This window comes from Platalea leucorodia, assembly GCF_965183815.1.
Source record: "Platalea leucorodia genome assembly, chromosome: 7".
Lineage (NCBI taxonomy): Eukaryota > Metazoa > Chordata > Aves > Pelecaniformes > Threskiornithidae > Platalea > Platalea leucorodia.
This window is the reverse complement of record NC_138829.1, coordinates 45557905-45582795: the sequence shown is the minus strand read 5'-3', so window position 1 is coordinate 45582795 and position 24891 is coordinate 45557905. Positions and strand designations below refer to the sequence as shown.

The 24891-nt window shown below is 36.2% G+C and overlaps 1 protein-coding gene across 1 annotated transcript in view; it reads left to right on the top strand.

Annotated features, from left to right (window-relative positions):
* The window catches only part of MYBPC3 (myosin binding protein C3), a gene marked incomplete at both ends in the record, with an annotated part of 61829 nt that overhangs the window by 36207 nt on the left and 731 nt on the right, over nt 1-24891 (top strand). The window contains 10 exons of the mRNA XM_082318886.1: nt 326-485; nt 1601-1705; nt 5290-5478; nt 7457-7591; nt 8812-8979; nt 10342-10430; nt 15528-15723; nt 20988-21127; nt 21897-22056; nt 22625-22761. Coding sequence (XP_082175012.1) covers nt 326-485; nt 1601-1705; nt 5290-5478; nt 7457-7591; nt 8812-8979; nt 10342-10430; nt 15528-15723; nt 20988-21127; nt 21897-22056; nt 22625-22761 — 1479 coding nt within the window. The remainder of the gene's footprint in view (nt 1-325; nt 486-1600; nt 1706-5289; nt 5479-7456; nt 7592-8811; nt 8980-10341; nt 10431-15527; nt 15724-20987; nt 21128-21896; nt 22057-22624; nt 22762-24891) is intronic.

The following is a 24891-nucleotide window of genomic DNA, read 5'->3' as shown; positions in this document are numbered from 1 at the left end:
TACTAGCAGTTATCCCAAGTAGGAATTTGAGGAAGTACCTAGTAACTAACTTCTTTGAAACGTAACTGGATACGTGTAACTAGCAATGAATCTTAACAACCTGCAGACTTTCAGAACCAGTTTTCCCAAATGTTATTTATGTGAGCCACTTAGTCTATATTTTCTCTCTTCTACATACAAATAGAACTTGAAATACTTTATAGCTTTTCAATAATGTTGATGATATTCAAGAATTTGAAGATTTTCACCAGCTTACATACAGGCTTATCAGGCTGTCCCTGGCAAGACTTACAATGACTTTATCTGTTACTTTCACCACTCACAGCTTCTGTTTGAATCTGAAGGCAGAGTTCGTGTGGAGATGCATGAAGACCACTGTGTCTTCATCATAGAAGGAGCAGAAAAGGAGGACGAGGGAGTATACAGAGTTATAGTTAAGAATCCAGTGGGAGAGGATAAGGCTGATATCACAGTCAAAGTTATTGGTAAGTGAAGGAAGGAAACAACCAGAGCCTGAAAGCATCTTGAGTTCACTGAAACTCACCCTTCGCTAAAACTGAGGCAAGTTCTGACTTTAGATTTAGAAAACCAGAAAATGATCATAAAGGCATACTATCAATCACAAAATGTGGCAGAAGTATTTCTCACAGGTAGTTGTCTTCTGTGTGAAAAGGCAAGAGAACAACTCCCAGTAGAAATCCACGCATTTCTTTTGTATGTACTTCCGGTTTCAGGGGATCCTATCATTTCATAGATGACATTCCCTTCTGAAGTATATGCTTCATGCTTGTCTGAGATAAGAAAAACTTCTTGTCATTTTGTTGTGGTTTATGCTTTTAAGCAAAGATTACTTCATTCTATAAGCAGTAAATGGTTAATGTTAATTAGAGAATAAGAGAATAAAGAGACATAATGTACCTGATATAAGATAAACAGATTGACACTGAGTCACAGAAGAGCTGGGGGAATATGATTTTGAGTCAGTAATTTTTAGAAAATTTTTCATAGTATTTAACTTGTTTATACCCTGCCACACATATGACAAATGGTCAGGTTATAAGCAAACTTAGAAATCATAAAAGAAAATTATCTTCACCTACAGTATTAAAATTCAGAATTCACTGCTTAGGTGAATACTAAGTCTCTTTTTATCTTTTATATATCTTAAGTCAGGATATTTACTACGAATATCTCCAAAAATAACAAAATATGTGAGACATGCAGCCATTTTATTCTATATGAAGTTTATTCTAGAGAAAATAAGAAACCTGGAGCAAGCCTCTTCTTGCAGAGCAGAATTACCTTGTTACTTACATTTTTGCAAAAAGTTTATTATGTCTGGGAAGAAAAAGGGAGCTGAACAATCAATGGTATTTAAAGGAAAACAAACCTAACATAGAAGTGTCAAAGAGCAGGATTCACTTTAGACTAAGATAATACATTTTCGGTTGTACATACTGTTGCTATCTGACAAAGCTGTATCAATATGATATGGAAAAAAATGTTAAAGAAAAAGATTTCTTTAGTATTTCTAATATTTCTACTTGAACACAGAAATTGAAACAGTAACAACTCTCATTCATTCTCACACTTTCTTCAGATGTTCCTGACCCTCCAGAAGCTCCCAAGATCAGCAACATTGGAGAAGATTACTGTACTGTGCAGTGGCAACCTCCTAAATATGATGGTGGGCAACCAGTACTTGGTAAGAAGTGCTAAAATATAAAGTCCCCAGCAGCCTTGCCTATATTTTTGCTGCTCCTTTAAAATGGCGCAAAAGGATTCTCTATGTTTACTCCCTTTAGGAAGGCTGACCCTCAGAAACTAACTACTCTAATATATCAAACCTTCAAACTGGTCTAGATTCTGGCCCTTCAATTTTAGGGAGAGAGTGCCCCCTACCCGTGCTATTTGAATCAGAATAAGTTACCAAAGCACAAGAAGGTGATACTAAAAACAGTTAAAGCCAAACATTCTCATTCAAGACTGAAATTTTAGGTCAGTATACAGGCCTTTGGACTTACCTAGGAATACCAAAACAGATCTGTGGCCACCTCAGTCCCAGTTGTCTGCAATCTCAAGCACTCATGCAATACATGTTTCTTTTGGAAAACTACTTCATAATTCTACTTCACATACAACCACACACCACGGGTCACAAAACACTTTCCAATCATTTTAATGACCTTAAAATCTGTGCTAAAAACTAGAGGCCAAAGTTATCACGCGATACAGGAAATGAGCAGAAGCAATCAAGAATATCACTGATACCATTTTAAATTCTCTGCAGAGCATGGGGGGTTTTAGATAAAACTCCCTGTGACCCTCAGAAGAAAAAGAATATAATGCAGGGCCAATTTTAGGGAAAAATTGCTCTGGACTCCAAATCTAGCAATTTGTTTAATAAAGATCACTGGAGTTTGAGTTTCTTTTAAGAAAACCTACACTGAAAGCGCTGTGGACTCCCATGGGGATGCCAGGGCTAGAAATGTTCTAAAATTCTTTTAACCCCCTGCATAGTATCTGGAAGAGAGGAGTTTGTGTTTGCTTTTGGATATTTGGACTTCATTCACTTCCACAAGAATAGAGGAAAGTCATTTAATTCAACAGAAGTTATCTGTGCAGGAATAAACAAGATACTACTGGGCCAGTCCTTTGTGGTTTCATCTGTTCTGACAGGAAGCAAGCAAGAAGTTAACAATTTAAACTATTATGTGAAAAGATATATACCAATAGCTGTCCCGTTACCACAGCCAAACTCCCTTCCCTTGACTATGCAAAGCCCATGATTTGGTTTTGTAGAGTTTTCAGGACACATATTTTAGACAGTTCTTTGTTTTGTTTTCACTGTCAAAGGAATGATTTTGTTAATGTTCCACTAACAACCCTTTGCACTACATGAGGAGGTTTCTTCAGTTAGCACAGGACTGTACTACTAATAGAGCTAGAATAAAACACCTCAGGGCGGGGGAGGGAAGCCAAGATGCAGCATTATCTGTTCAAACAAAGCTTTAAAAGCAAGTTAAAAAGGTAGGGGAAAGAGACATATGCATTCTTATCTGTCTTCATATTGTTACAGATGGCATTGTAGGCAGTCTGCTACAGTCTTTATTAGTTATATCCAACAGATAGAGAAAAGAAATTCATACCCCATCTTCACTCTTACGCAAACCTTTCACGGGATCTCTTGTACTTTTTATATTACTAAAGCAGTATCTTTAACTATCATACATTCTGTGCATTTGGGGAAATAATCTGCTTTACCAAATGTCAGCAATAGTACTGTCTTTTTACCTCCTTTTTTTTTTTTTTTTTAAAAAAAAAAAAAAGCTGCAATTCTGGTATGCCACAGTGAAGAAGTGTCTCAGTTCTGACAGGAAACTATGCATATCTAAAATGGCAGAAAAACAGAAACTGAGTGGCTGAAACTTCTCTCAGTCTCACAGACCCTGGTGAAGAGAGAAAAAAGCAGGAACATGTCAAAGGAACCATAGGTTTTTTGCTTACAGCATTTAACCCTGTTTAAAAGCTACTGAAAACAAGCATGCCAGAGTAACTTTATACATTAGAAGTGATGATACAGCCTGTCAGCTCAAAGGTACTTCCACCACTCATTTCCCAAAACATTCTGTAGACTCCCATGCTCTTCTTGCAATTCAATGTAGACAGGAAAGGCTGCTGATGCATGATGTCTATGCCTGTAACTTGTCAGCAAACGTGCCTGTTGTTTTCCATCTCCCTTTAGATGCTCTAAGTGTGAATCATACTTCCCAGGTATACCAAAGGCACATCTGCAGGTTTGACAGCAGCAGGGATTGAATCACTGACCTACACAGCTCAATTCATAAGTCTTTATGATGTGTTTGCTATAGACTTATACTATTGTAGCTGACCACTGTTACAGAAATATCCTCTGTAGACTATGGGTAGAAACAGACATACAATACATACAAATACATGGTATGTGTAAATCACTATTCAGTGTATTTTCTGATTATTCACTCCATAGTTAAAAGATTAATAGCTTTCAAAACAAAATCTGTTTAAAAGAAGCCTACATGCATCACATCCAGGCATACTATCTGCAACACAGAGAACCAGCAGAAATTTAATATAGCTAGATGGAAAGAAACAGTTGATAACTCCTTTGTAGCAGGTCACTGGAAAATAATTTATACAAACAGTTCCAATGTGATATACAACCATCCTCCATATAAAGGATCAAGAATCATAGATTCCATTCCCAGTTTTGGGAAATGAGAAGTTTATCTTTTAAACTGATAACCCAGACTGACTTAGTCATTCTGAAAAACAGTATGGTAGTGTGGGAAAGGCTGTGGATGTTGAGAGGCAAGGGAGATGTACTAAAGACCTGGATTCTGGGCATACAGACTACATCTAAGCTATACTACAGGTTTATTCTGCAGTGCATCCAGCTCTCTTGGTTCTCTGTAATCATACAGGTTCACTTTCCTTCCCAAGGGAATCGGAGCAAGAAAAATGGTGCATGGCCAGGACTCATTCCACTATAGGGCTGAAGCAGAGCTGGAATCTGCACTGTCTGGGAAGCACTCTGCAATTCCACCACGTAGCAATGGACACAGAGATCTAACATAAGTTCTTTGATAAATCACTTAGAAAAAAAAAACCAACAAAACAAAACAAACAAACAAAAAAAACCACCAAACCAAAGGGAAGTATCAAACTGTTCTTCCAACTAATTTTTTGCATTGGCATTTATGCTGTTAGTCAAGATTAGTGAATTGCAGAAGAATATAAGAAGGAAATAAATTTTTTAACTCTTATGTCTCATCTTATACATTTCAAGGCATTTTCTCCTTCACCGAAAGGGCTTTCTGTTGAACTGCTGTGTCTCATGCATTTCTCTGCCATTAGGAGTGAATGACCACATTCTCACCAAAAAGGATGTACCATTTAAACCAGTTCTGCTAATATCTCTGTTTTGCATACATCTAAATACCTTAATAGTATTGTATAGCATGCCAAATGTGCTTAAAGCCTAATACCAGACATAGACAATACTAAATAACTTCTACTCTTAGAAGTATAATTGTTCAGGTAAGAATGTCAGACAGAAGGAAAACTGCAAGAAAATACCAAAGGTTCACACAATTCAGTTACATGCAATAATTCTGAATCACACTTCAATCTTTTATGCCATTGGGGGAAAAAAAAAAAAAAAAACCAACACAAATGTGATTTTCTTTTTTCCTGCATGTGAGAGAATAATTTGCAGTTCTTTTACATCATAAGAGCTATCCTTTCCAGGCTATATTTTAGAGAGAAAGAAGAAGAAGAGCTATCGATGGATGAGACTGAACTTTGACCTTTTAAAAGAGCTAACCTATGAAGCCAAGCGAATGATTGAAGGAGTAGTGTATGAGATGCGGATTTATGCTGTGAATTCTATTGGCATGTCCCGGCCAAGCCCTGCTTCGCAACCCTTCATGCCAATTGGTGAGTTTTACCACACTCTATATTATTTCTAGGACAAAACCAAGACAGGACAATCTCTATATTCTATATTTAATCAACCTTTTCCTTTGTAATCTTCCTCTTCTCTATCTCTCATTCCCCTTCCCAAGAGGCACAGAGGTTCCAGTTTCATGAAATTGCTGATTAATTTTTAGTTGTTATAATTAGAAGTGCGAGAGTCAAGCTGGATCTGGAAAGGAGGAGAACTAATTGACAGAAATTTCCCTGCCGCTCTCAGCTTCTCCCATTCCCTTATGGGTGCAAATATCACAGTATCCCACCCAGTACTCCCTTAATCCTGGTCCTCTCCACAGCTAAAAGGATAGCTCATTAAGAAAATATTTGAGGAATTCTTTTCTATAAATAATCCTGCCCAACGCAGCAGTGCAGTGTCTCATGCAGTTCCTGAGAAGGAGCAAACCACAGGAGTCCTCAGGAAGCCTGCCTGCTAAGAGCTTTAGAAAGAAGATCCACAAAAATACACATAGCTGGAGATTAAAATGACTAGAGTTGCTAAATCTACAAATATCAGTGAAGGTGCACAGCCTGCTGAAGGAGATAATGTAAAAGCAGATGATGCAGTGAAGGGGTCAGAAGGAAAGAATGAACTGCAAGAAGGGTCTCTTAATTCTGGATTTCAAACACGCAACAGCTGGTCTGCAACAAAAGAGAGCAAACGAAAACCATCAAGCGGAGCTACTGAAAAAAAAGGTTCAAAGTTTTCATGAGATAGATAGGCAGAGTTTTACTTGATTAAGGATAAAGTTCACACTAACTGCTTCGGAGAAGAGGTTTGGGGTTTTGATCGTGTACTGTGTGGTTGTGTATGCTCCCAACCGCCTTTGCCTCCTGTGTGCTGTTCACAGTCCTTGATGCCATTTGAATATGAAAAATTTTGACACAGCTACAGAAAGGAAACTGGGTGATATTCTTTTTAATTTTTTTTTTTTTTTTACAATAACTTTGGGAACCAAGATCAATTTCAATCAGTTGCACAATTTATAAACCTGTATTTAACTTACTTTATATATGAAATATTTCTAACATGTAAAATCTGTTATGTACATTCAAAAGGTGGTGTTCAGTTTATAATACGTATATGCAGAGTATGCCAAACATACATTTCTTTAACTTGATTGCTTTTATGCCATATGTACTAAATTTTATGTTCCAGCACTCTAAATATTGTTTTGAAAAAGTTATCTTTCTGTTTGCTTTTTGGAATCAATCATTTCACAGTAGCATTTGTGTAAGGGCTTTTCTTGATTGTTTTTTAATTAGTAGACAACAGTCATGCTTAAGAAGACTGAATTTAGCTAGTGGTCTTTCTGAGCTATGGATTTAAAAAGAGCCATGACACTCCTGTTCTGAAAAGATATGAAATAGCTAACTGAAGTGAAAATGTTTCAGCCCCAAAATATTTTTCCTCAGGCATGTCTCAGTTACTGTTGTGCAAATCAGAACCAGTGTTTCTGTAAATGTGTAGTCATAACTTTTAATAATTTTCTCCACTGTTAGAGGAAAATGAGTGAAGTCAAATTTAGCCACTGATGAACCTGGTCCTCTAACTATGTGAATTCTGTCTAATTACAATCAGGGTATAAGTACAGCATACAAATTGTATGCATTTTTATTTCTAAACTTTTCTGCAGACTTCTGCTGACAATTTGACTCCCTTCTACAACTCTTCCTTTTCATTGGCTTTTACTCATAAGGGAGCATATGTGAATAGGAACTAGTATCAACCTCTTGTTCCCCTCCCTGTTATAGGAACCTTACGCTGCACTTCTATTAAATGAAGTATTAGGTGTTACATTTTACAACTCAGCTTCAGCTAAATAAATTTTATTAAAAGAGACAGTGGTATATAATTCAGCTGCTATCCCTCATTCTATAGCCTTTGAATTCTCACAGTTATATTGCAATTTCTCAGAATTTACTTCTACATATTTCCTTACAGCTCCTCCAAGTGAACCAACCCATTTTACAGTGGACGATGTTTCTGACAGCACTGTTGCCTTGAAGTGGAGACCTCCTGAGCGGATCGGAGCCGGGGGATTAGATGGTTATATTGTGGAATACCGCAAAGATGGATGTAAGTAAGCAGGAGTACTAGGCAGCAGCAACTGAACATTATTAAAATACTACAAAAGCAATAGCTTCACTGCAATATCCCAATAAAATAACCATATCTGGTATCATAAAATTTGAACTTTAATCTATGAATAACATCCTTGCCAACCATCACCAAACTTACCACAACATGACTGTAAAACCATGAAAGTCACATTAATGATAACATCATCTTCACAATCATCATAAAATTCAATACAGAAAAGTACCACAAAAATACCAGTGCTGTTCTATAGTCACTACTATACTTCTGTAGCATTCACAAATTGTATATTCCTTAAAACCAATATAATAACATGACTGTAACAACATCAAACTTTCAAGTAACTGTTACCTTATCTCATTTAATACTTGTGCTCTGATAATAAAGAGTATAACTGCACCATATCTACAATACTCAATTTATTGTGATGCTACAACATAACATTTATGTCATAAAAATCAAATAACAAATTTATAATCACTTCAATCATGAAATTTTCTCTGACACTAAGCTCAATTGCCATATAACTTAAACTAGGGTTTTTACAGGGTATAATTTATCTAGAAATAATTTATAGTCTTTAATGAGATATCATCATGGAATTACCAGAATCCCTATGTCATGGGCACAGAAGAATGCTTTTATCAGTCATACTTCTGTCATTAGAATAACTAAGGAAGCCCTAAGAATTCTGTTCTACAGTGTCAAATGAGAAGTTAATAATAAATTCCAATATTTATGTGCTCTATTATTGTTTTCAGCATATGTGGCTCTCATCAATCCATTTGGACACCAACAGGAGATATACTTATTCCAAGAAAAAAATTAAATTAAGGCTTCACTTTCTTGCTAAAAATACTTCCAAAATTCTCTCCCCCCGCTTCTTGTTAATGAAAATAAATGTAGAAGCCTCACAGCTCTAAGCTCAATAAAACAGAATGACAAAGGAACTACCCAAAGATGATATCCCTTGCCCTTAGCTGTTTTGAATAAACAAAGTGTATACATTCCTTAACTCCATGTGTAAACACATCTTCTAGATCCAGAGTTCTTTTTCCAGCTTAGTTTATTCCCTTTTAAGTGTGGTATTGCATGTTAAATTCATTTTACCCTAACACAAATTTACTTTCAATTGTAGACAAGGCATCATTTTGAAAAAAATAATATATTATTACAATATGCAAATCCTGTACTTGCAGCTACAGAATGGATTCCAGCCCTTCCTGGCCTAACTGAACGCACATCTGCACTGATCAAAGACCTGGTCACAGGGGACAAACTTCATTTCCGTATAAAGGCTATAAACTTGGCTGGTGAGAGTGGAGCAGCAATAATCAAAGAGCCCATTACTGTTCAAGAGATCCTGCGTGAGTATCTAGACTGAATAAATCTTATTCATCTATTTCCTCTGGTCAAAATTCTAATCATGTACACATGCAGAAAAACTCTGGGACTAACAAGCCTGTGCCGCCTTCTGAGGATAACACCCAAACAGCTCTTTCACTTTGACTAGGTGCCCAATATCTTATGATTCTGAGAACATTTCTATACTGTCCAGGTCTTATATTTCTAAAGCATAGCTCTTAAAGAAAAAAATCCTACTTCGTACTTTCAAGATATGGACATTTCTCCTCTTGTAATGGCATTGTCAACATTAAAGAGACACTTTTTTTAATATTTAGCTCTCTGCTGGAGAAGCTGTTATATTACTGCAAAATGATCAAGTTGGCTACAGCAAGAGATCTATTTAAATAAAAGCAGTTATCTGTACTTGATTGCCCTAGGTTATTAATTAACACCCTGTGTATCACCCAACAGCAGTAGGTTATTATTCATTTGACTGGAGTCCAAAAGATACCAAGAGCTGCTAATAGTGGATTCCCCAACCTTGACTCACATCAAGTGTCTGCCAGAGTCTCGCTGACAGTAAAATGACTCCGTGTAACTGAAACAAAGTTGTAATGCATCTCAAAACCAAATGGACATCAAGACAGATACTCCAACTCTATGTTAAGAAATTCTTTCTGTAAATGACTAGAAAAAGAGTAAGGAAAACATGGAGAACGTAGAAAGCTTTCCAGTGAGGAAGACAAAAGCAGGGACTAGGCGAAAAAACATGCACTAAGGTCCCCTTTTTTTTAGTGTAAAGTAAGCTGCTACAATGAGGCTCCACTCCTTCCACGTCAAAGAAAGAACTATAACTGAGTGACTGTAGAAAGGTAAAGGAAATCCATTGATTGCTCTACTTTCTGAGTAAGTCCATAAAATACGTCCAAAGAGCAATTTACAAGGAGCTGCAGTATCAATATAGCAATAGATTAATCATAGTCTATAATCACTCTTTTACTCCAGTACACCCTTTGTCCTATCCCTTCTACAGAACTGATAAAGTTCTCCAAAGAAACAAAGTCTACATAGAAGGCTCACATCCAATGGAAGTCACCCAATCTGGCATTTCAGATGCAACATGGTTTCAGAAATCCTGCTGTCATTGAAACCTGCCCAGTTGTATATATATAACTGAGATTTCCTACTTCGAGTAGTCAAATACATTTGAAAGTCCTTAGAGAATTAACGACTCCCTAACTGTATAAACAGTGTTTGCACAATTTTCTTATACTTACAAGTATCCAAGCATCTCCTCTTTGGTGTTTTGTCTTATTTGTGCTATAAGTAATATTTCAAATTATCAAAAGCTTTGTATTTAACGTACTAATGCTTAACTGCAGAGCGTCCCAAAATCTGGTTGCCACGCCATCTCAGACAGACTCTGGTGAAGAAAGTGGGTGAGACAATCAATATTGTGATCCCTTTTCAGGTATGTATTGGTTTCTATTTTGTCATGGTTATTTATCATCCCTTACCTAAAGCAGTTTTGCTTATGCAAGTTCCCATTGCTTCACTGCTTAAGCAGTATTACATAAAGTACGGCTGATGATTTAAAAAACCCTCTCAAACATTAAAGAAAGGGAGGAAAATATCACCCTTCTTTCAGTCACAATTTTTTTACAGTCACAGTTTCTTCCATAATCCCTCCTTTTGGGGAAGAAGAAAAAGTAAGTCCTGTAAGTAAGTGCAAGCCTGTTCTTGCTTATTGACCATAGGATGCATCTTAAAGAGATAAGCACACAAAAGTGTAAGAATTCAACCAACTGCTCCTCTGGAGCCAACGTACATGATGTTACTGGGCAACTTCTTTGCCAAAAGCGTGTATGTTCATTTCTGAAAGGCTGACTACAAAAATCAGAGTTTGCACATAAACAAAATATCACAATTGGCCCTGTATAGAATCTGTGTGTATATAAAGAATAGCTTGGGTATTACTGTACATAGGTGTAAAAAACACAGCATGCCAAGGATTATCAAGAGTGCATGCATCTAACTACACATGCGGCTATGGCATGCACAAAATTGCTAAAATATACACACAGACTGACCTAACCAGTTACCCTGTCTTTGCATTTTCTACAGCTGTATAAGCAACTATAATGACTGTTCATAAAACACCACATGCATTTTTTCAGATGCAAGACATATCAATACAGTGCAAGAAATAATGTGTGAAAGGAAAAGGTTTTTCTGAGTGAGACATAGGAAAAGAAATTGTAAATTGCAGATTCTGGCTGTGACAGAGATATCCTCAGTAATAACAGATACATCATTTAATCTAGTCCTCATTTATAATTTGAAGAAACTAAAATTTCTCTGCTGTCCAGGGTTGACATTTATGAAAATGTAATCACTGTTATTAGTGAAGAGTTTTGAAATTCTCATGTAAAAGACGCTGTAGATAAGCAAAACATTTTTTCAGGAAGGGAGACATATATGCACATATTACCTATATTCTTTTGTTTGGGCAGTACTGACGGGAAAAAAAAAATCTATATAAGAGCAAAATCTACATAAAAATAAAATATATATGTCTTTTGCCCTGTGGTTATTGGGTTACAGGAAAAGTTGCTTTTTCACAAAGATATATCTAATCAGTATACAGTTGCAAACCAATACATGGAGTAACTGCCTTGAATTGCATGCTTGGACTACTTCAACATAATCACATGCTTATTTTTTTCTTTCACGTTTCTTATCTCCAAAATTGCTAAAATGGCCCTTTCACTGAGGTCTAGCCACATGCAAAATTCAAGATTTTACATCTGATATTTCTGAGTTATGTAAATCTTAAAAAAATTAAATAAAGACATATTTTTGCTGCTTTGATGTCCGAGTTGAAGAAAATTTGCACAAAATTGACAAGCTGTCCCATAAGCAGAGGAACTGATAAACTTTGGTGGTTTATAGATGTGTGTCTTATGCCCCTATATCACCATCTTCCCAGCATAATAACCCACCTCTTTTGCTTAGAGCAAAATCATTGCAATATTCCCAGAGATTTGCCAGTTCTTTGCCCTACTCCCCCAGGTAGTCCTAGCTGACACGTCCTCAGTTCCCCAGGCCAGAGAAAGTACATGTAGCAACTAATCCAGAGCTTCACTTATTCTGCCTGATCATTCAGCTGTTGCCAAACAAAACAGATAAAGACCAGCTCTTCCCTGACTTTTCCTCAGTGGGGACACTAACTGAGGTTTCGGTATTTCACCCTGTCATCAGTTTTCACAAAACTGTACCAAGCTAATCTTAGGGATTTACGGTGCACTGTCAAATTTAGCTGAAATGAACAAACTGATTCAGAAGTTATTTGAGTAGCTGACTGACGGACAAATTATGTGTTGGTATAAACTCATACCTCTTAAAAGGTAAGGCTAACAAAAAATGCTAAAATCTATCCATCAACAGCAAATTTTAGCCTGAGGACAAAACTAAAGGTATTTTTGAGTGAATTAAATTTGTAATAGTGTTGAATTGCAGCTATAGCTATGATTCTTAATACTGCAAAAGCTATTTAGAATATACATATGAGGATCTTTCAAAAAAAGCAAAGCAAAAAGAACATTTCACTTTACATTTTGAAAAAGTTTAAATCACTGACCATTTCTATTGAAGAAAAAGACTAAGTAGATATGATTGCAATCTTCAAATTACAAAAATGGTATAGGAGAAAAATACGTAAATACTGGAATTACTGTGAACCCTGAGCTAGGGAACACAAGCAGGCAGACTATTATCTAACTAAAGTGTAAGCCAGTGTCTTCTACTATTTACAGTTTCTGTGCAACCCTGCCAGTGACCTCTGTGGTCACTACCATATCATTTAACACTGAAATTCTATTGAATACCTTGTCGAGGTCTCCTGGGCTAAATGTTATTTGCAAATCTATTCAAATCTTTAGATTAAAATGTACAGAAAAGAACAAGTACAACATTATTACTAACCCTTTTTCTGTTGAGTGCATTAAGCAGGCGGGACATTCTGCTGCAAGGAAGGGAATCAACATATTCTTGTTTCAAAATTAACTACATGGGCACAGGACTGAAGGGATATTATGTGCTATTAGTGGATAAAGTTCACAGTATTACTGATCAGTCTTCTTGACCATCATATATGTGTGAATATAAACATCTAAAAGCATTTAAATTCTTTCTTCCCTGGCAGTAAACTCCCTGAAGTTTCTCTGGTGTGCTACTTACCCACTCTGTCACTCACTGTGCTCTCTCAGATTACCTATTACACATTGCAGAAATCTAATCCTCTGAGATATGTATTAGGAACATGCTTTCTGTCTGTTTATGCTTTTCACAGTCTATAAATATAAGAGTATATGAAAAACAACACCTTGAAAACTTCCAATCTTTCACTGGCACTCATAGCACCTCAAAAAAGGAGGTGCTGTGAGACAACATATCTGATCAACCAAACTAGAACACCAGCAGTAGCAAAGCTTGATTTATAGTCAAAATATTTCTTATGATAAAGATAATGCTACTGTTTCTCATGCCCATTTTTGCCAAGATATTTAGGGCCAGATCCTTGATTCACCTCATTACTCAATCCATCAAGAACTATTAAAACTTGTAATAAGTGTGAAAACCTAGCCAAGTATTTGTCTTGACAAATTAGAAACTTAAATAAGATTTCCATATAATTACACCATTTTAAGTAGATATTGTTTTTATTTTGAAAGCATTCCCCTAGCCAAAATTTTTAAGCAGAATCCTCATATCATTTTAAAATATACGCATATGTGGAAAGCAAAATAGATTCAATTCTTGTCAAGTTAAGTGCACCAATAATCAGATGGGGGGGGGGGACACACGGGACACACGACACAAACAAACCAAACCAAAACCACACCACATCCTTTTACTTGTTCAAGAATTTCTGCTATACCTTCCAGCTGAAGAAGGGAAGCCATAATTCCTCTAATAGATTATTGTAAGGGTTCTATGAAATGAGACCAGGGTGAAGGTACACTAGAACTGGACAAAATAATCTTGTATCTAATATTTCAGAGCTACAGGCCTGAGATGACTATACTCCTTGGCAGAAAGCAGTAAGAAAATCAGTTAACAGATGGGAAAAATGGGAGATCCAAAATCATTGCTCATTCAAGGTTTATTATCAGCCCTGATGTAAAATCAATTACAATGCATCTGATGATTTAGATGCCAGAGAAAAGAGCATCTATTAAATAACAGCAATTTCTAGGTGTTTTAGAAGTCCTTTAAGTGTAATTTTGGACGGATCTTGGCCTGACTCTTATAAAAGAAGTAGGTTTTTTTCTAATACCACAGAAAAATAAAATGGTGTTGCACAGACTTTCTGCGCAAATACCAGACAAACCTGAAACAAAGGTGCAGCAAAGCACAAAGATTTATTTTTATTCTGCCTATCTTTAGGCACCTAAACCAAGAGTATCCTAATCTCCCTCTGTAGCCTAAGGAAAAAGATACAGTCTTTCAGAGCACGTTCCAGACACCCAGTGAATTGAGGAGCCTTCTAGAGGTGCTTTCTCTGCTGTTTACTAGAGGCGGAGGGCAGTATGTGTCCTAATTTCAGTGACTTAGACTTCAGTTCCAGGGCAGCCTAAACAGATCTGCTGCCTTGGATGATCTTGCTTTCCCTCCTCACCCATTTGAGCTACTCCTGGCATTCAGTCTAGCCCTGTGGTGCACTGTTTCACCATGTTAATCTGGCAGAAACTTAAAAAAAAGCACCGAGTCATTTTCTGCTTGATTGACTATAAATACAATTAATAATATGATATGGCCCTTTTCTGTTTTCTTGGGATTCTTGGTTTGGAGCTGTACTGTGGAAGTAGTACTCAAACAACTTTAGAAGAACTAAATATTATCTACCAGTTTTCCTGGAAATGGCTGAGTGACAGTGATGTAAACCACAGATATCTTACTGATTCTTATGTCATCTTCCCCGGGTGTAGCAACACTGACTGCTTAGGTTGACAGTCACCAAAACAATTTTTGCAATGCAGAAATAATTATACAGTAAGTTTCACATCCCAAGACCTCAAGATTATAAGAATTTTTCAGAAGATCTTAAAAATGCCTGGTGACAGGGAATCAAATGTTTTAAGAAAGGGAGGAGAAGGGGGAAAAAAGATAATAAACTCCTCAGATATTAAAGACTTCTGTACTTAATAATAATCAGAGCAAGCCAGATCAACTGTCGGCTTCACAGATGCCTGCGAAAGAGTACCAGACCAGCACAAGTATATATTGAGAACAAATAAAAAAAAAAAAAAAATTCAGTCTCTTCTCTAACTGTAACTAAATGGCATCCTCAGGGTATGGTGCCACTAAGCCACAGAGATGGGAGCAAATATTTGTCTGCAAGAAAACAGAAATTGGAAAGTATTTAGAGAATTTACTATCTCAACTTGGCATATTAAATTAGGCTTTCTAGACTTATAGATCACTAAAAAACGGAAAAATGAAAAATAGAAATCTATTATAGCCTAAAAAAAAAGAATAAAAATAAAAGTTCTTTTTTTCTCTTCAGGGTAAACCAAGACCCAAAATAATTTGGATGAAAGATGGTCAAACTCTAGACTCCAAAGATGTGGGAATTCGAAACAGCAATACGGACACAATCCTTTTCATCAGAAAGGCAGAGCTTCATCACTCAGGAACATATGAAGTCACCCTTCAGATAGAAAACATGACTGATAAAGTTGCAATAACAATGCAAATCATAGGTAAGAACCTGACAACATCAAAATGAAGCATATCATACAAAACAAAATAATGCCCATACTGAGGCAATCCAAAGATCCAACTGCCTCAGAATCCCTTCTCTGACAATGGCTGATAGCAGATGACTAGGACAAAGCTCAGAGCACGGCTACTTGTTACTTTATTTTCCTAGTATATTTTCCCAGCTTGAAATGATCTGTTTCCTAGAGACTTTTGGGGGGAGAGGATTTACCCGTGTGTCCCATAGCTCTTCAGGGATTTTTTTTTTCTTCCATGATTTTATCCAGTCAGTTTTTTAATCCAGGTCAAGTTTCAGAATTCAAGTATCTTTTTGTAAGGAATTTCAGTTTCAGTGCCTGCACAACTACCTATTTGGTTTGTTTTGAGTCTCTCTCCTGATAAACTCATTTGATGTCCATACAGTTTTGTATCGGAAAAAACATGAATAATCATTTTTCACCTTTTCCATGCTACTCATGATTTTATAGCCTTCAGTCACACTCTCCTCAGTTAACTCTCTCAAGTTTTAGAGTCTTTCTTTGTTTATTTTCAAAAACATGTCATTCCATATCTTTGATCATCTTTATCACCCTTCTTTCTACCACTTTGAGAGTGATAGAAAGAATTTGAGAGTTCTGGTGTTCTTGGGAATAGCCATATTGTCCTCAAGGAGGGAAATAAGAATTCTGGAATGGATATGCTCTTATTGGGTTTCTTCAGCAGATAAGGACAGTGAAGATAAAATCATTGCACTGGTATACCTCTGCTGTTCCAAGAATTAGAAATGACAACAAGACACAGTCCTGTGATTTTGGAAAATTCACGTTTAATGCCTTACTCTGTGAAGAGTGTCCGGTTAGTTTGAGGCTTAGTGGAGGCTTATTCTCTATTACACAACTTCTAGTCTCTTTTCTAGTGTCATTTCAAAGAAACGCACTGACAATCGCAAGGGAAGTTACTGAAACTTTTTGTGAGATATATTCTGAGATCTTGCCTACTCAGATTTCATTAATGTTCAGCCAGAGCTCTCCTATTTCTTCTCATTACAGCTCTATGTAACATTCTTGATAATTGTTTTTATTTCTCTTTCCCCACACTTTCATGCTGTCATCCCAAATTTCCTCCTATGTATCAATACATTTTTAGAACATGTATTTTGGCACAAAAAGAGTGCTTAAACATAACTTCTAATGCTTTGGAATTAAAGATATAATGCTGATTGTAGTCTGCTTAAAGTTTTATAAAATAACGTTGGCAGAATGGGTATGCAGTGGTGCCAACAGCAAACAAGAAAGGCATAACAAATTGTAGCAAATATGTCTTATCTCTTTTGAGCTCCTTCTGCTCAAAAGGATGGCTGCAGTTCTGCAACAGCAAAATAAGTAAACGGCAGCTAAAACAAAGTAATCCCAAAGGACTCAGATAAAGGGTAGTGCACCCTACACACCAAAATACCTTTCTAAAACTGGCTAGTGACTCTAGATTCTAGCACATTGCTTTTACAGTGTAGTACCATGTATCTTCCACCCATTGTTTGGTACTGTAGAAAGGCATAAAAACCCATACATATACCACTGTCGAAGAGTTATTTCATATAGAAAATGAATGGCTGAAAAAAAGCAACTAATCTTCCCACACAGACTAATACATGTCAGAGTTGGAGGACAGGTATTAAGCTTTTTACTTCTTGGGCAGCTTGCTCAACTGAAAGGGAATAAATAAATTTCATTTCATTCCTGGCCAAGAAGAGAAAGCACGTGTAACATATGCAGATACTTCTGCAACCAAGGCATCTACTCTGATTCTTCATTCTGTCACTCTTTCATCAGAACTACCTCTTTTCAATTCTGTCAACAGCATTTTTTGCTCTCCAGATTTTATATTCTCTTGGCAGGAGAGAAACATGGGTGATTCAGGCACTCTTTCTATACTAGTAGTAATGCTTTAGGTGCTGTAGAATGGCATGCTGAAAAGACAACCCAGCTTTCAGAGATATAATAAATCAATCAGTGATCTTTTGAGGCATCTGTTCATCAGCTAACTTCCCTTGGCAAATGTCTACTTGATGAAGGAGTAATGCTTGTAGCTTCAGCCCTTATCTTTTTTGGAGTAAGGCAAGAATGCAGGTAACCAAAACCTCTGCTGCTATGATAAGTGACCTGTCAGTTCCAAACAGGAAGACACACTTCTATTACCGCCATCGCCTGCCCTTATTGCCAAAACAATTGCTGCGGTTTACTCTAGAGACCTACAAAATATGGACTTTTACTATGGGAATACAATATATTTCAAATACTTATAGAAAGGTCTTAGATAATGACAATATCTCCATCTCTGAAAAATACAGTTCCCTCAACTTTTTTCTCCCTCTACATGAATCAATAAATGATACCTTCCATTATACCTTCTATTGACGAAAACACACCTCAGTTCTATATATATATTTTTTTTTAAATTGGAATTATTTATTGTTCTCATTATTTATTTTTTGAAAATGTAAATTATCATTCCTTTTTGAAAGATAATTCACACTTTATCTCTTCTTCCGATTCTATAAAATTCTGTAATACGCAAAAATCCTCAGATGAGCTTGTGCTGAGGATAGCAGAGTATTTTCCCAGAATATAAATCCCCACTCTAACGCAGTGTCCTACAGAGGAAAATAACTTGCTACAGATGCATCGCTAGGATTAACTTTTCCCATCCTCTGCTCAAATTACCAGCTAGAGATGTACTGATTAGTAATGAGAAAGGAATATTCTAAAATTCTACAAAGAAATTTTTGATAGATATTCTTGCAGGTTCCATTATCCCATCAAACCACAAAGATCAAGAATATAAAAATCCATTTAGCAAATTTATCCATCTCTACCTTTTGCAAGATTGTCCTTTCCAAAGCCTTACAAGTATTGAGACTTTCAGTACACTCTATCTTTATTCCATCTATACCACCATGGGTAGATGTAATAATTCATTAAAAATTAAAAAGAGATTATTTAATATAGCATTGAGTTGTTATCACATTAATCTAATAGCAGGTTAAGGCTTAAAGTGTTTTTCTGTTCTTAATAAAGTCATACTCTGGAATTTTTTCCCCTAAAAATCATACCTATGTACATAAAAACATACATAAGAATGTCTTTTATATATATACATATATATATACACACACACACGCATTCCTGAAATCTAACTCTTCCAATAGATTACTGAATTAATGAATGACCTGCCATCCCATTGTTTTTAGTTTTGAAGGGAGGATCCCAGATAATTCCTTTTAGGTAACCAGGAGCAATAAGGCACAGGCTTCAAAATCTATCTGTCCTGTGAGGCCTCCCCAAAGAGTGTTCTTTTTCCTTTCATTGCACCCAAGACTGTATTTTTCTCCCTTTTATCATTTCTTTCTATAGTATTTAAACCAACTACCATCACCAAGATCTCCACAGTTTTTGACAAAGCATTGCGTAAGCATACCTTTAAAACAAAAAACAACTGTTGTGTAGATATACCTGTAGGTAAGCACACAGGAAAAACACTTGTAAAACTAGGCAGATACTGTGGAGGGTTATAACAGTAGGTAGACTTGAAAATAATTAACAAATTGCTAAACATCACAACATCTGTCTACTGTTAGTTTACAATACACTTATTCAGGACTTGCAGAGCTTTGCCCACTGAGACTGTTGCAGTTTTCATACGCACACAGGTATTCATATATAGTATCCAAAATTCTTCTCTTCAAATCAGAATAGATTAATTGATTTCTGTATAACAAAGATACACATCTAGAAATATATCTAGATTTTTTCTTTTAAGTTGTGATTCAAGATTACAACAAATATATTTCCACACCTTCATAAGCAATGATGTTGTTCATTTGACAACACATTACCATTCCCTACTTCAGAAATAGGGAAGAAAAAGAAAGAAGGCTTTACCTGAAGTTGGTAGCTGTTGATAAACACAGCTTTTTTGGCAGCTTTTTCTCCAAAATGTTAGTGTAAGAGAGGAAGGAAGAGGACGATAACTGGAACAAGAGCAATGCATTCCATATTCCTTATTGAACTTCATGCAGTGTTCTAGTTGGCTCCAGCGTTTAGCAATTTGAAGGAGGACAAAAAGGGTTAATGCTAATTATAAAGCAGTCTGATTCCAAAGTATGCCAGTGGAAAGAGAATTAGCACATTATGCTTTGACATAGAAAGTCGCAGGTCCTCTAATAACAGTCAAAGGCTGGTTTATTACCAGTTTGCATATCCTTCTTTAAGGAATTAAATTACATGCAATCTATAATTACGTTCCTTTGTGCTTTGCTCATCTCAAACCTACATCCATCAGATTCTTACTGTTTTCTTCATTTTTCCAGCTTAGCCACAAAAAGGGGAGACAGTTTCCATTCAGCTATCTAGAAGGATCCCAAACCATCCTTCACTTAATCACAAGACCATCTACTCAGCCTTAACGATCAGCTCCCCAACAGGCCCTGTAACTGTGAGCAACAATCTAACATATCAAAAAGGGGAACTAGCATCTTCAAGTTAAAACAGACAGGAATATTACTTAATAAATCTAATTTAAATGTTACAGCATTTGACTAAACAACATCGGTGTAAATATGAATGATCCTTAAAAGAAGGAAAAAAAGAAAATTATTATCATTTTATAATATATTCTTCTGTATATTTCCAGGTATCTTACAATGGACATAGACTTCTGTACCTCTTTGAGAGTTTGTTCTTTTTCTAGTTATTACAGAGAAATGTCACTAGTGGGCAAGCCAACAAGCACTGAGGCAACAGGAAAAAGAGTCAGGTATATTCCCAAATGGCCGGCCTTCCTTAGCTGAGAGAAATATATACCCGGTTGTCTTTGTTGTTTATATTCTTCTCAGTGTACCTAAATGGCTGAGAAATTACATGGAGGTAACAAAGCAAGTAATAAAACTGTAGTAAAAGAGTTAATCATACCCATCCAAACAACACAAACTTCTTATTCCATTTTAAGGAAGATTTTGCGTGGTTCCTATGTTACTAATTCTTGTCTATTTCTCAGTAGGTTTCAGGCCTCTCAGAAGAGTATTAATAGGGTATTTGAAAGTTTCCCAACTTTCCTGTTTACAGTTTCAACTTCACATAAATGAAGTGTATTGCTATGGAACAATTATAGATTACTACCAAGTTCTATTTTTTCCCTGCATGAGAGGAAATTACAAAGCTCTTAGATCTTGAACCAAAAGCTAAGGGTTTTTTTCATGTCTCCTCTGCAGACAAGCCTGGTCCTCCTCAGAATATAAAGCTTGTGGATGTTTGGGGATTTAATGCAGCCCTGGAGTGGACACCTCCACAAGATGATGGCAATGCACAGATCTTGGGCTACACAGTCCAGAAAGCTGACAAAAAGACAATGGTAAGAAATTGCACTGAGTTGGTGACTTTGTATGGAGTTTAAACTACTACCTGCTCTGGGAGCACAGAGACTTGAGGAAAACAGCTGAATTCATGACTCTCAGTTGTGTGCCCAAGGTGTCCTATGGTATATCGGAGGCAGTTAAACACTGAAGAATAGAATCTAAGAAGAACCAAAAGGATAAGTATAGAACTGTATAAAATGCCCAGCAGAAAATGTAAAAAGAGAGACCTAGCCTGTACCATCTCTTGTGGAGACTGGACAGATAGCTCTACTCAGAAGGTGGAATTAGATTTTTTTATTTGAAATTATATTTTTCATAAATGCAGGGAAAAAAACTGAAGGGGAGGGAGGAAGAGTTAAACTTGAACTCAGATGCTGGGCATACTAGGGTATATACTGGGATAGGTATGTATGCCAGTCAAACTGGAAAACGTCTTTCTCATGGAAGTCCCCATCAAGTAGTCATGTTCTGAGGACATATCCTGTATCAGGTTCCCCAGATATGAGTAGGGCTAAAATATAAAGAGGGTTTTTTTTTCTCAAAATGCTAGTATTCATACATCTATCACATCAGCCAGAAACATGAAAGTAAGAAAACAGCTCAGCTGATCTTCATGGGAAGCAAAATAATATTCATTTTGCAGGCTAGTGTTAAATACCTGTCTACCTGTCTTTTCCTTGTAGCAAGAAGGATCTCTCCATACCAAAACTAGCACCATGTCTGATCTGTCATAGCATCTTTCTAAACAGTATAGTCTTGTTACAGGAATGGTATACTGTTTTTGATCACTATCGTCGCACAAACTGTGTAGTGTCAGACCTGATTATGGGAAATGAGTATTTTTTTCGAATCTTCAGTGAAAATTTGTGTGGATTGAGTGAAACTGCTGCAACCACCAAAAATCCTGCCTATATCCAAAAAACAGGTAACATATTCTTCAAAACAAAGATCACAAAAGCCATTAAGTACCAGAAGTAATACATTTGTAAATGGAAAATACAGTATTACTAGATGCACCACTGGAGATATTTTCATTACTTAGTAATTAGCACTTATAAAGTATTTAGCATCAGGAGCCCTTATCTAGGCAGATCTCTTGTACTAACACGGACATCCATTCAAAAATATTTAATCACACAGTCTTCCTAAACTATATTATTTTAAGAAAATAATACAACTGGGGGAGTTATATTTACATTCTGGGGTTAAAAGTTTAAGATATCTGCGGTGAAGACTTCCCCTGCAGACATATAGCTTTCATATTTTTAACAGAAGCTGAAAACCCATGATTTCCAGGACCTTTTACTTTAACTAAACCATTAAACATGAGATGTGTTATGGAGTGAAGTGGATTTAAAGATTTATTATGTCATAAATGCCATAGCTTTGAAGCTTCTCTAAATCATACAGGCAAATTAAATGACAAATAGATTGTACACAAGTCAACAAAATTGAAAACACAGTTCTTACTATTTTGTTTCTTTGAATTGCAGGCACCACTTATAAGCCACCTAGTTACAAAGTACATGACTTCTCCGAACCTCCTAAATTCACTCACCCTTTAGTAAACCGTTCTGTGATTGCTGGATACAACACCACACTCAGCTGTGCTGTAAGAGGAATCCCCAAGGTACAGATTACACCAACTGTCATTGATACTGTTGCAACAAGCCAAGCTGCTGCCTTAGAATTCATGCCAGTTCAGTGTGACTGGAGTGTTAACATGACTATATTAAGAAAACGTAAAGGTCACCCAATTATCTCCCACCTCACTCATAACTGATGCTTAACCAGAATGCATGGTGCAAGCATTTGTGTGGTTGTGCACAGAACCAGTGGGGCAATACAGTAAAGGAGACAGAGGAAAGGACAGTCATTGCTTATGGTAACACCGCGCCATTGAAAATATACCATGTGTACATAAAATCTACTCACTGAAGAAGGTAAACAACAGCAACAAAAAAAGTATCTTCTCACAATGTATATTTTGGTCTCTTCCGTCTTTTAAGAAAACAGCAGCTAAGGTAATATACTGTTCCATTAACCTAAATGATACATAGGAACACCAGTTTTTCTGTTATGTCAATACATCCACATAACTTTTTGAGAGTCTGAGTTATTTTGCAAAATTAACTAGAATAAGACCTGCTGTCATGTGTGAAGCTTTGGGGTCGTTTTGTGTTTTGGGTTTTTTTTCATTTTTTTGTTTTTTAATCTCACGGGGATATTATCTCAGTCTAAATATATTTGCTGAAGTCTCTTCAAAGAATACAAAAAGATGTACTTTTTTGTTAGTCAGGAACAAGCAGTAAAAACTGTATGAGCTAAGAGCTAAATTTAGGTTTCTCAAAAAAGGGAAATAGGCTTTTTGTCTGCAGTGAAGGAATTTACCATATTATGACATAATCTTGTCATAAATTTAAATTAGTATAATCACAAAAAATGCAGTACCCTTTCCCCTTCCAGCTGCTTATTTCCAGCTCCTCTCCCTTCCTCATGCCTGCACAAGGATCTGATAGCTACACAGCAAAACATGTAAGATAATTGCTCAAAGTTCAAATTAACTCAAAAAAAAGATAGTCTTAATGCAATCATTTGCTGCAGTTCATTAGATGAAGAAGGAGCTCCAGACAAAACTGAAATATAAAAAGGAAGCATATCCATGCAAACAGTTGCAAAAGAACAAGAACATTGTAGAATAAATTACCAGCCACTAGTGTAGGCAAAATCCATCCTCCAGTAGCTGCCTCAGCTTTTATTCATCATGAAGTGTTAGTAATGATATTCCCTCTTGATTAACTGACCTGCTTGTGCATCTGTATCCACTTCATTCAGTTTCCATGGTTTTAAGAAGGTTCTAAGAGAAACTTCATATTTTACAGCTGTTAAATACAGTAGTCACAGGCTTTTGAATGTGAGCATGCTAGCTCTTCCTTCCACATTAGCCTGAAGGATACAAAGAGTCCTCATCCTTCAGTACACCTAATACTCTTAAAGCACCTTTTCCAGATACATTTCTGTACTTGCATTGCCCAAGTTAACCTTAACAAAAAGCTTCTGTACCTACTGCAGAACTCTGCAACGGATGTTTTTCACAGACAGTAGCTTGTGTTGATAGAGCTTTCCAGTTCTGAATAACTATATATTATCAAGTATACCTCAGATATGATCTGTATGGCAAGAAAATGTTACCACTTCAAGCAGAGCCAATATTCATGCCCTGGTAGCAGTGTTGAAATAAAAGACATATACCCAGAAAGATAAAGAGGCTATAGAAAAAGAAGTAAACAAATTTTGAGACAGGAAAAAATACAGCTGATATCTTTAAAGAAAATTAAGCATGGCAACTGGCATGAACTGAACTGTGTATCACAGGTCAAAGACACAAGTGATTCAGTAGATTTGAATGCACTCTATGAAAGAGTACAGTAGTTTTATTTTTTTATAGATGAAGAAACAGAAGATGTTAATTCTGAAAGTAAAACAGACAAATGCAGAGCTTGGTCTTCTACTCTTTAAAGCCTATTTCTCTACTATATGTACTAATGAGCTTGAAATAAACAAAAGCAGTTTGCTTTATATCAGATTTTTCATTTTCAAAATTTCATTTATAAAAATTAAAGGCACATTTTCAGGCACTGGAAACAAAACACAATGGCTTGAATTGGTACAGAACCAACCACTTTATTGCTCAGCTGAAGCCAACAAGAACTTTATTTTGAAATTCCTGAAGTTGCTAAAGATATGCTAAATGGTTTGG